At 35.3% G+C, this 12898-nt stretch overlaps 1 protein-coding gene across 12 annotated transcripts in view; it reads left to right on the top strand.

Annotated features, from left to right (window-relative positions):
* The first annotated feature begins 241 nt into the window (after window positions 1-241).
* The window catches only part of STXBP4 (syntaxin binding protein 4), a 90015-nt gene continuing 77358 nt past the window's right edge, over window positions 242-12898 (top strand). For 6 of the 12 annotated variants that reach the window (XM_080394421.1, XM_080394426.1, XM_080394429.1 and 3 more), the window contains exons 1-6: window positions 3469-4249; window positions 7728-7801; window positions 7989-8084; window positions 9043-9112; window positions 9975-10049; window positions 12230-12315. In XM_080394421.1, coding sequence (XP_080250547.1) covers window positions 4182-4249; window positions 7728-7801; window positions 7989-8084; window positions 9043-9112; window positions 9975-10049; window positions 12230-12315 — 469 coding nt within the window. In that variant the 5' untranslated portion in view covers window positions 3469-4181. The other 6 variants (XM_080394430.1, XM_080394431.1, XM_080394432.1 and 3 more) reach the window with 4 other exon arrangements.

Here is a 12898-nt window from a genome sequence, read left to right on the forward strand (position 1 = left end):
TAATTCCTACCTCATAAATTAAGAGAAAATTAGGATGCCAGATTGTTAGGTACTATATACAGCAAAGTCTGAGTCATTAACTGCTTACTGTTTTCAGCAATGAAACATTACCTGTTTTATCATGAAAGTACTCTTTTCCCACTTGATTTCAGCTAGTCAGCAATAAATAAGAATTGTTGTCAGTAACTGAAAGTAACTATTGCCATGTAAATTTCAAAAAGTGGTTTCTACTTTTTTACAGAATTATTTTTCTGGTCACGAGCCAGTGTTCCATGTGTCAGAATTCTTCATTTTCAACTTTTACTAAAGTAGTGCACCTAAGAAGATGTCCAGTAAAGATCCCCTAACAAACACAGATGAAAAGTAAGTACTTTTTTTTTTCCACACACACAGGAATACAGCTATTAGTGGATTGTAATACGACAATTCATGAAGTTTCATTGGTAGGACCTTGTTTTGATGAAGTCTTAAAGAAAAATGACTTCGATATTGAAAGAGTCTGAAGCAAAGTCTTAGGCAAGCTAATACCAACACCAGTGAATTTACATATAAAGGGAAGAAATAGTTCTTAAGCTTTTCATTAAGTTAATCAGCACTTAGTTGGGACTGGGTCTGTAGAGATAAAACCCAGCACAGAAATTCCTTAATGTTTCTGCAGCTATGAAAACATACTTGTAAGGTGTACAGCAAATTACTTCCATGTACTCGTAGGGTACCTACAGTAACATAAGGTGCTGTATGGAGATTATGTATTGTATTTCATTACTTTTTCAGAATCTTGCGTCTGCATGCCTTTAATGTTTTATATGTAGTGCTTTGGAACCATCTTATGTTTTACCAGTGCCATGGGATATAAAATCATCATTATATTAATTCTGTAATGTAAATTCTGTTATCCACTTAAAGGTCGGATCAGATTCTAAATGGCAAACAAATAATTGAAAATCATAACTCCAGACCCTTCCCAAACTGCTAAGTAACCATGCCAGTGCTGTCATCAAAACCATAATTAGAAATGGGCACAGACAGCTCTTGCTGGACTATCATGTTTGCTGTGCAACAGAATCCAGAAAACACTATTCAAAAGTATTGTCAAACAATTTACCATAGATTTTGAATTATACCACCTTTCTGAATAACTTGACTTTTTTGAAAATCAAATCCACAAAACGTTAAAAAAATTAACTTTATTTTACTGGAACCCAAAGAAGCAAACACTCTGCTTGTCTGGTGGAAATATGTGGTATATAACAAAGATAAACAGCTTTTAAAACAGCTATAGCTTGCTAGGTTTGTGTGGAAGGTATATTATATGAGTAGTTATTAGATCACTGAATTCCAAAGGCAATTTTTCACGTAAGAGATGAACACGAAAGGTGCATAAACTGCACTTCAGCTACAAGATGACGGAAGACTATAGTTTTCTATACTTTTTTTTTTTTCCTGGGAGACAGTATCAATGCACAATGCTTCAAGAATGTGCTTGGTTATATGTTAATTGAGGTTTACCTAAACTTTAAATAATACCTTTGTTTTCTGCACAAGTGCTTAGCCTCAAACCATTCGTGCTTCTCCACAATTACAGTGTTGCTCAAGCTTTTTTCATGTTTAACAATTGCCATATAATGACATATGTTTCCTTTTAATCTTTATGACCTAATCAGCAAAAGGTATTTTGAATAATTAGTGGCTTGGGATAGATTATTAGAATTTATTTATGCTATATGATACAGCATTCTCTTGGCTGTGGTCCTTACTATCAATGAAATTTTACCTTTTTGGGTTAGTGAACCTGAAAGACTACATGACTGCATGATTGACTTGTATAGAACTTTTGTAAAAGGCCTTTGTTTTATTTATAACAAAAGCATCTCGTGAATCCTGCTTTTGAAGATTCTGCAGATCTTTTTGTCATCTGCTAAATTATCCTTTAATCCATTTCAGTTGCTAAAGCATTACAAAACTTCCTTTGGGAAAGATGAGTCATAATTGATAATGTTTCCAGAATAAAGTAGTTTGCTAGGTGTTTGAAAAAGAATCTTTGTTTGCTGCATAAAATAACACCTGTCTCTTGAAAATACACTCTTACTTACTGGTAGCAGCTTCTATGGAGTTTTAAGTTGTTACAGTATTCCTAGACCTTTCTGGAAGTAAAAATTATTTTGTGTTCCCCTGGGTATGTTCTTGAAAGGCAGAAAACTTGCAAGAGAAGCAGTAATACCATTTTCCTAGATGAATCCTTTGGAAACATTAAAAGCAGCACAGCAGCAGAATTTTAAGGTAGAGAGTGATAGCCTTGGGGGTGAGGAAGCTGAGCAATGCATAGTTTACTTTGAAGAAGGGAGGGTGGAGCAATTGTTTGAACAAGCGATGTACTGCTGATAATACTAAAAATAACACTGATAATACTAAAAATAACATTTTTATTTTTTAATATTGGAAATATATAGCCTTGAGCCATACATTTAATTGGGGGTAGGGGGTGTGTGCGTGTGTGTTTCTGTTGCAGAAAACATGACACTGGAAACAAGCCGTATTGGTCTGAGTGACTTGTTTTGACAAGTGTTCCTGATACTAATACCACAAATTGGATTCCACTGGTGTTAAGAACAGTGACAGTTTTGTAGGAGAAAGGCTGTTGGTATTTTATGTTCTGTAACCTTGCCTAGAGCTAATCTAATTGATATGATGCTTAAAATATCAGTGGGGTTTTTTTATTGGACTGTAATGTCAGTAAACACCAGCACAGTTAAAATTACTGAGAAAAGGCTACAGAGGGCCAAACGTTTGTCACTGGATGGATGTGAGCCATCCAAATAATGCCGTTGGAGCTCTTCACGTTTCAGGAGCTGGGAAGGCTGGTTTATGTTCCCGCTTGCATCACTGATCTGCTACTTAAGGTGGGTCCCTTTGCCCTTCTGCCCCTCTTGTGTGTCTAGATTGCAGGCTCTAGGGACTGACTGTTGTATATTGAACACTACATAGCATGGTACCTGTAAGCAAAACGATCCTTTCCCTAGAATGATCACGTGCTAATGAAACCACAGTCACTACAACTTTAAAAAAAAAAAAAAGGTGCATGAGATAAGCATATGCATTCCTCGCGTAGCCAAGCTGTCCTGCTGTACAGCTCTAGACACTGACAGATGCTGTCTCATCGTGGGGTCACTCACTGCTAGAGAGGAATCACCTTTCTACTTAAACAAAGCCCTTGGTGAACAAGAATATTTGGTTTTCATTTTAAACTGCTAAGATCTTTTAGAAAGAGGGGGAGTCATAGGGGTGCATCTTCTGATGCAAGTCTGGAAGAGAATAGTAGTTAACCAAAGTGATGTCAGGTGCTCAGAACTTCTGAAAATATGTGTATCTCTGCAAGACCAAGCCTGGTATTAGAAGAGAGTCTTACCTCGGGAACAGTGGTATCCTTTTTACTTTTTTCAACTGGGTTATTCTCAGTGTCATGATATAAATTCACCATTTTCAATTGCTTTCACAGAAAGATGTGTCAGCTTCTGTTTCTAGGCAAAGTATATATAACCCAAGTTCTGTATTAACTTGTGACAGTTGTATATTGAAAGAGTGAAAGCCAAGTTACAGCATGGTGCAGTTCAATACCATGATTGAGAATGCAAAGTAATGGCATAGTGGCATCTGTTTCATTAATGCTTTCAGTCTGTCTGGTTTGTTGGCTTTCCCTTTTGTGTGGGGATGTACATAATCCAGTCTGCTAGGAAGATTGCTTCAGAAAGGTCATAAGTTATTGCTTTTGACCTTGTTTGGAGGGAGCACATAAATAAACTATTGGAGGAACATGAGAAAATATTTTAATTATTTCATTTGCCTTTGGCAGCCAGATAGAGATTGCATAATCACAGTTGTTTTAAATGCAGGTGAATTTTCTCCCCTTTGTGTTTATCGGTCTTTCAAGTTGCTGCAAATTGCCATTTCAAACAGAGAGAAAGTAAACATTACCTCCATAGGTGAATTAGTCCATATGACGCAGAGGGTTTCAGAGAAGATTAAATAGGCAGAGACGCTCGTCTGGAGCTGTGTCTGGGTTGGTGGTTCTTTTTTTCACTTAGTAGCAGAAATTGTCCTGCACATAACCTTTATCTGGCTGAACCGAAAAGCTCCAGTGTATTTTAGTTGCTTTGTCACTGACTTTGCTGCTGTACTGAAGAATGTCCTTACTGTCACCAGGAGATGAAGATGAACCAGAGCGTTTTGATGGTCTTTCTCTCTTATACTGGTATGCTTAACCATTAGGTTCCAACAGCGTTTTTCTAGTCTGTAACTGGGGAAAAGTACAGTAAAGGTAATTTGAAAGTTGTAGCTGTTTTCAGCTTCCTTTCGTAAGCAGCCAGAGTTTATAGTTTAGATTTTTGTTTAAGTGTCAAGTAATACATATTTTGTGAGGGAAGGGAAATTATTCTTTCATTGATAAACCTAGATATGTATTTTGTTTCTTCACATAAATAACTGATACTTGCTCAGGAATACAGATCAGAAGACTATCCAGAGCTGTCTGTTCTGATAAGTCTCTAGAAGGTATAAAACCTAAAGCTGTTGAACTTCCTTATATCTGCTGCTAAAAAAATAATAGAAAAATGTATCAATAGAGTTAATGTTAATTGCCTTTACTAGAACATTACACAAAATTTTGTGCACGTATTCTGTCAGCATTCCAGGACTTCAGTTGGAGTGTTGAGTTTAGTATTTTTTAGTGTAAGAAAGTTACAGTGTACATTTTGTAGTCTTCCTTTTTAGTTCATCGGTTGCCTCACATCTGTACTTTTCTGTGTGCTAAAAGCTTGCTTACAAGTATTTTTGCATGACTTCTTGAGGAATGAGCAGCGACATCTGATTACTTAATTTGCATCTTTTTCTACAAAGAAAATTGAAATTATTTTTCATTTTACTGCCAGTTGGTTTAGAAGCCTATTTCCTTATTCATAGTGTTGAGCATATTTCTAATGTTTGGGGGGAAGTAGTCGTAACGTTTGATGAATATTAAATAATGGTAATGTGAAATAAATGTTGGATGGGTGCTAAATCCAGGTCTTTTTATAATGAAACTGTTAAAGCCCTGTTTATTTTATTAGAACTATGACAAGTAGAGTGACTTGAAGATCCATCTCTAAGTTACCTTGGGAGAAAAAACTAACACCAAAAATCAGCAAGATGTGATATGCTAAACAAATTCAGGGCTTTTGAAGATAGTCTTTACTTTTATGTGATTAAGTAATTTTAAATAGTATGTTTTGGGGGAGTTTAGTCTTTAGAGCATAAACAGAACTGAATGCCTTGTAAAGGTGACTGTTCAAAGTGTCAGTTCTTTCTAATTGTAGGTGACAACATCATGGCAATCTCATGGTTGCAGAGATATCTTGCTCCTCTCCAGTGTGAATTATTAGTTTGTACATTCTCTATATGCTCTCTGTCAGAATCCACTTTATGTTAGTTAGGGTCACTCTTTTGAAAGTATTGCCTGTTACTTACAGAAATGTAGATCCTTTCCTGTTAAGTGTTCTGTGCCTAGATTTGATCATATTTCATCATTTTATGTGTTAGTATATAAATAGGTTCTGCTATTTGTGGTGAACTCTGAAAGTTAGACTTCAAGTCTGAGATTTGATCTTTTAAGACTTCATAAAAGTAAACTTCTGTGCAATAACGTTCAGTGAAGTAACATTTGTTCTTGCTTTTTTATTATAATAAAAAAATGCCATGTGAAAACTGCTGAAAGCATGGCAGAGCAAGAAACACAACAGCAGCAGCAAAAGGCAAGGCAGGAAAAAAACCCAGACTAAACTGTCTGCCTGTGTCAAAGATCAGTGTATGTTGTTGAAGCTTTCAAAGATGGATACAAATCAGGATAAAGCTGTGGAGAACATGAGTAGTATGTTGTCTTTCAGCTTCAAAACACTCAAAAGTTCATGGGATAATTCAGATGACAGTACTAGTCAGTAATGCAAAATACTTTGGTGTCGTAGTATATTAGTAGTTTATCAAAAAAGTTTTGTTAGAGAAATAGACTTAAGTATTTATTCTTCCTTTCAGGCTGTGATTAAGTAAAAGCAGTTTGGTTCACTTTTAGCCTTACAAAGTGTGCCTTATGCTCTTGTCGTGTAGTAGCAAGGTCATGTGCAGTCTTGTCAATGGCCAGATGCACTAACTAACTAGGTTTCACCATTTCCTCTTAGCCTGTGAAACAAATACTTCAAGATATACTACAGTGAAAATTATACAGTATTTGAAGCATAGGCTTCCTGTTTGTTTCTAAAGATTAATTAGGTCTGTTCTTACAGCCAGCCTTTCTAAAGTAAAGACTAATTTTGCAGATACTTGAGAATTTGAGGTTGTGGAACAAATTGTTGCTTTTCAGAGCAAGTGCCCTTGATTAAAAAAACATCCATTTTCTTATACAAAACCAAAAGAATTATGGATGTTCTTTACAAGCTGTATCTCTTGCCTGGTACTAGAATTTAGGAACGTTTTGACCTTCTGGATTTCTGTCTCCCCTCTGACATGGCACCTTTTAATGACACGTACTCCGGCTTTTGCAGAAATACGCAGTTTCAGGCTGTGTGCTGGATTTGATTGTGTGGGAGGATTTGGGTCACTGTGTCCTCCACTTTGATCTTCTTTTCCCCCCTGCTAATGAATTCTAGTTGTTCCATTTCACTTTAACATCATGCTCTAGAAAATGCAACTTACTGTCCAATACAGAACAGTACATAAGTCAAAGCAGAAAAAAATTAAGTGGTGCTTCTGCTTCTGTTTTCTATAAGGGGTCTGGTGAGTCTTCTCCAAAAATGGTACAGTTGGGAGGACAAAGGAACTATGATACAACTGGGATGATTTTGTAGTTATTCATCTAAATGAAAGTAAAAAATGATAAAGGGTAATCTGGATTTATAGTAATTCTTAACACTTTTCATTCTCATAGCAGTATGCTGGTCATGTTTCTAATTCAACTTTAAATTTAGTTTTCAAAACTCTTTAATTTTACTTTGTACATTCTTGCTTAATTCTTTAACATTATCACCTGCTTCCAAAATATTCATCTGCCTTTAGACAATTTCAAGTGCTATCCTGGTATTTTGTCTTGGGGTGGAAGGGTACACAGGGGAGCAGGCAATAGAGTTTGTAAAGAAGCATCTTTTTTGAAACAGGGAAAGAAAACAGTGTTGAGTGAAGAAATGAGAGACTGTAGGGAAATATTATGTTCGTAAATAAAGACAAAATTATATGTTAGATATCTCAGAAAATGTTTTTGTATACACTGTCTTAGCTGTGGTTTTGTTTTAATATTCATTACCTGATCTAACACATTATGATATGTTTTTCTTGTCTAAATGCTAAGCTGGACCAGGTTGTGGAATTTTGTTTCTATGTAATCATAATCCTTTTATTACAAAGTGGCGTTCACAATTAAGCCTGAAATGCTCTGGGGAAAAAGGAAGTAAACTACATATACTTTTATTTTACCTTGCCGTCTTATATTTGTTATGAGGAGATTGATTTAATATATTTATTTTTTTTAATCTATTGCGGGAAGGAGTCATGGAGAGGTATCAAGCAATATAAAGTTGTCAGTAGAGAAAACTGGTTTTGGCTTGTATTAAGAGTTAAAAACATGATCAGTGTAATTTCTCTTATATTAACAGAGCTCTAAATACATTTATTGTAATTAGGGATTTAATGACTTTTATTTTATTCCTTAGGACTATTATGGGCCCTCATGGAATCAATCGAGCTGTTCACCGCATTTCTTTTTCTGATTGTCAAAATGGATTAGGTAATTAGATTGCACATTCTGTTGATTCAGAGTAAACTAAATCTAAAGGCACCTGGTGAGCTTTTCCAATTCACAGTCATCAGTACGAGTTTAATTTATCTGGCTTTTATGGATTTGACTGTAAATCCATTTAGCACAGTGGGTGGAATAGCCAATTTCTTGCTTGTTTTTTTTGTTTGTTCTGCAGGAGTTAAAATTATTGGAGGTTATCGGGCACAAACAGCAGAAGATTATGGGATTTTCATAAAGAGAATTCTACCTGGAGGGGTTGCTGCTGTAGATAGTAAGTAATTTAAAATTTCTTGTTGCAAACACACTGCATATAAAAAGCTGCCAAAAGAAGTCCTCTTTATTTTACTTTGTGGATAAGCATATTTAAAATAGTGGCTTACCTTAAGATAGAGAAATGAAACTTGGACTCTTCATGGGAAAAGATTTTAATACTCTCAGTTCTTGAAAATCTGTTCAAATCTAGATATGGCTGGTGCGAAAGCAACAGGCAGTCTTTCAGCACTGCTAAATAAGTGTTAAGATGCTGAACTTCTTTTAATTTGTAAGGGATAAGAGTGGCGTTTCTTTTATAGAACTAGTATTTTTAATGAGTTCTGGTAATTATTTTTTTTATTTATTTTTAAAAGGTGGTTATGATGTTTGGTGTGGAAGAAGAAATTATACTGTGTAGAGTTTGAAATAATAAAGTTACAGAATATACTTCTGTCCTAGGTCTGTATATGGGTTTTTTTGAGTTTGCATCTGGTCTTTTGCAGAATGATAATTTAAAATAATCTAGATCTACTTCAAAAGTGATAGTTCCTAATCTTGAGATTTGCAGATGGGTCAAAATAGAATTGGTTCTAAAAATCTTTTAGATGTTTTTATTAATGTTAATGTATCTATACATGGTAACTTACGTGTATGTTAGGAGCTGAAAGTTAATTCTACAACTGTGAAATATAAATTTGCATCCCACAAATATTTGTAATATGTGAAAATAATACAAATAGCTAAATAACACTTATTTTCATTGGTTATTCTGTGGTTAATAAGACTGTTTGACAATTATTAGTCTTATCACAATAACCTAGCTTAATTAGTTTCAGAACCTAATCTGCTAAAAGTCACGATTGTTCATTGTGTTAGGCCACATAAAGTTGAAAGAAAAAGCCCTGTTCTATTACCATTGTATAATATGTTCACCATTTTCCTCTTGATTCATTCATTAATGTTGATTTCATTGCAAGGCCGTTTGCTCACTGGCGACCTAATTTTGGATGTCAACGGAGAAAACTTAATTGGAGTAACCAATGAAAGGTATGTTTGTACTGATTACTAAATGTTTATTAGAGCTTGAAATACTATATATGGGGTTTTTTTGAGATTGTTGACCACTGATTAGAAGAGCACAACTCCCCTGAGGTCCTTGGAATTCAACTGGCAAATAATTTTTCCTATAAATCTAATTCAGCAAAACTGGAAATCGTGGAAAAGTGACAGGACTTTATATGCTTTTATGGCGACAGAATGAGATAGTTTCTTAATGATGTAGACTATAGAATGCATGTGAAAATAGCATTAAAACATTAAGCTGTTAAAATATTTTTGTAACTTTCTGTTGGTTCAGTACTGGTGAATGTAAATGATACAGCTAACAGGTATCATTGTAATGGGACAGCGAAGGAGAAGTTGTTTAGAAAACTCTATAGAATATGTTGGATGGTGTCTGTAGCTGGATCACCAGAGATCAATACAGTGTTGGAGACATAGATTTAAAATTCAAGGAAAAATTACAGTGTATGTGGCTGAGGGAAATCCTGAGCAATGAAGTATATCTGAGCAGTAGTTTTTCTCTGGTGGAGGCTGTTAATCCTGAAGGAGGTCCAAGAAGGCAGTAGGATGGACTGAGGAGAGATGGGGACAAAAGGAAAGGGGAAGAGAGGGCAGTCCCGATTTACTCCTGTCACCAGGCACTGACTCACCATAGTCTGTCTTTCACTCCATTCTCCAGTGCTTAATTTGGGTTATGCTGCTAGCAAGCTTTTCTCCTTGTATTTGGCAGTGAAAACTATTAACTACATCAGGGATTTGTCCATTTCCTGCTCTTTAAGTGTTACTCACCATGTACTCCTTACCAGTACCCTGGTGTATTTATTTGATTGTTTTCCCTCCCTTCTAGGGCTGTTGACATCTTGCGAACAGCATCAGCATCTAATCATATGTCTCTGCTAGTTGCTAGAGATGAAGAAGCAAAGTAAGAGAAAAATAAAATGTTGTTTTAACCTCAAAACTAATAAAAAACTAACACTATATCTAAGGTTGGATGGGTGGGCTTGCATGTATTATTCTTTCAGATTAGTTTTAATCACAAAATTGCAGCACGTGTCACATTTTTATGTGTAGAATTTGATACCAGTTCATTCTGAGACCATTTGCATCAATTAAAGTGGAAACTCAGGCTAATTTCAGTTTAATGAAGAGGACTGAAATGTTACATTACCAGCTAATACCATTAAAAATTGCTTGCTGTGATTATTTAATATTTCTTACATTTTAAAACAAGAAAAAGTGAGGACTCCATTAGACCTACAGTACCACGAAACTGTATCATTTAAGGTAGTCTTGCCTTCTGAAAAAAGGCAGATATAGTTACTGTTTCCCCTTAGAAGTTTCCTTTTCAATCTTTAATGAGCTTTGAATTAGTTTGGATAAGTAGGTTAAACTGTTCACTGCAGCAGGTAGTCCAAAATGCGTCCATTATAAGGACACTTATGTTAAATATTGTTTTAACCTTGCTATTTAAAGTTAGGCATATAAACCAGTCTTGGCAGAGAGTCATCGGAAACGCTGGGATCCAGGTCTGTATCCCATTTTGACTTAATTCTCTGGAGGAAACAGCTGTTATGTAACTGTATTTGATAAGTATTGCAAGAGTTATCTGTTGTTATTTGCTTTTCCACTTACAGAGTAATTTCTCCATAAAGGAATTTTCTCTAAATTCCTTTAGCTTTTAGTCCGATTTAAGCTTCGTCTTTCTGCTCCTTTATTTTTTGACAGACATTTAAATCACTCTCTAGCCTCTGATCTCTCTTTTTTTCAGGCTGCCTAGATGTATGTGAGGTCCACTCTTAATCTGCTTTTGTCTAAAGCATACTGACCTAGTTGCGCTAAACTCCTTGAATAATTAAAATCCATGAGTACTGTTCCGGGGGTGCCCAGTGGTCTGTGCAGAATTTACCACTACATACAGTCCCTCACTCAGACACTCTTGAATTACTTTCTCGTGACTGTACCTTCCTCTGCTAAAAGATTATTTGATTTACACTCACCTGTGTTTATGTGTGTACCCTGGGTCTGCCTTTAGTTCAGTACATTTTGTCTTTTTAAAAAAAATAAGGCATCCAGCAGATTTCAACAACCCTCTGCAGTCACTGGAATTACTTGGGAATTATGTTCCCTGCAATCAGTTAATTTATGTGCTCTCACTAATTCTATAATATTAATTTGCTGATGTTTCTGATTTACATCATTCCAGATTATTTATATGTTTTAATCTGTTCTCACTGAGGTAATCATGTCTCAGATTATAAACTTTTTTAATTAGGCTGCATTCAGTATTAGATTAATCAAGAGGTTTTGTTTTCTCTTTAATGCTTGTAATACAGGATGTGCATCTCAGCCGCTTTTTTGTCAGTTTGTTACAATATGATAGGCTTCTGCTTTCGTTTTTTATTTTTTTATTTTTTGAACAGTGCACCTGACCAAGAATTGCCCATTATATCTACTCTTGGGATTTCTTTAGAAAGATTTTATCATGAAAAAGATAAGCAAAGCCAAAGCACATACAATATTTAATAATAATAGTCTCTACCTCATATGAAATAGACTGCAAATTTCTGAGAAAGCTAAAGAGAAGTTAAGAATTTGTATCTGTTTTACTTATTCTTGAATAATTAATAAATATTTATTCTGTCCTCTTTTTTGAGGTGACACACATTTGTCAGTCTCTTCTGGCTTCTTGTTCAGCATAGTTGAACCAAAAGCATTCTTTAAAATACGAGTATGCTATAGGTGTATTATCTGATTCCTTCTAATATAAATACCTTCTTTTGGACCTAAGTAATACCCCTGTCTTATCTGTAGTTGACGTGAATTAGAAGTTTTCAAATTTTTGAAATCCAGGTTAAAGAGAGGTAATAATTAAGCTTTTATACCGACAGTTAATTTCATTCATAGTCGGTTGCTTTTCCATCCTTATCCTTCCGTATGACATTATCTTCTTCTTGCCCCTTCTGAATGTTTGACAGGGCTTTACTCTTTTAGTTGAGCTTCCCTCTCTGAGGAAGGGGAACTGTTTAGCGGAAGCAGTAGCAGGTTTCAAAGGGTGCATTTTAATGCCAAATCCTGATGAAGAGGATCTTTTTATTGCCACAGGAAAGAATTTCTTGACCTCATGGATAAGTATGGCTCTCACAGTGACACCAACTCCACAAGAAGTTCGCCGACACAGCTGTCAGCTGGTGAGAGATTACTTCCTAGCTAGCCTGACATAATCCTGTAGGACAGTGGTCATGCTTCGGGGGGTAGAAGCTTGCACTTAATTGGGAGGAGGGTATGTTGGAGGAAGTCGCTGAAAATCAAGCGAAACACACGTTTACTTAGACTTCAACATTTAGATTGTAATCTAAACATGTACTTTGACAGATTTGTGTGTCAGTTTCCCCAACTCTTAAAATAAATATACTACCATCCCACTTATTTTCAGCAATTTTAATTAATGAAGAATGTGAAAAGTATTTGGTACTTGTAGATTAAATGTACCATAAAATTTCGAAGTATAAATCAAAATTTGAGCTAGAATACCTTGAATTCTAATCCTCATGGCGTTGTTGCCTGATTAGGATGCCTTTATATAGCATGACTGATTATTCTTTAGGAAAGTCAGTTGAATTTTTTTATTTGTTTGCACCCAGTTTGAAAAAAGTAATCACTTGCTATGTTTTAAAGAATTATTTTTGAAGCCCTAGGTTGCTCGCAATTCTTAGCTGTGTAGATTTAAGCTTTCTTTTGGTTGTCTGATTGCTTGCACTTTGTTTTCTAACA

This window comes from Falco punctatus (genome assembly GCF_963210335.1).
Source record: "Falco punctatus genome assembly, chromosome: 1".
Classification (NCBI taxonomy): Eukaryota; Metazoa; Chordata; class Aves; order Falconiformes; family Falconidae; genus Falco; species Falco punctatus.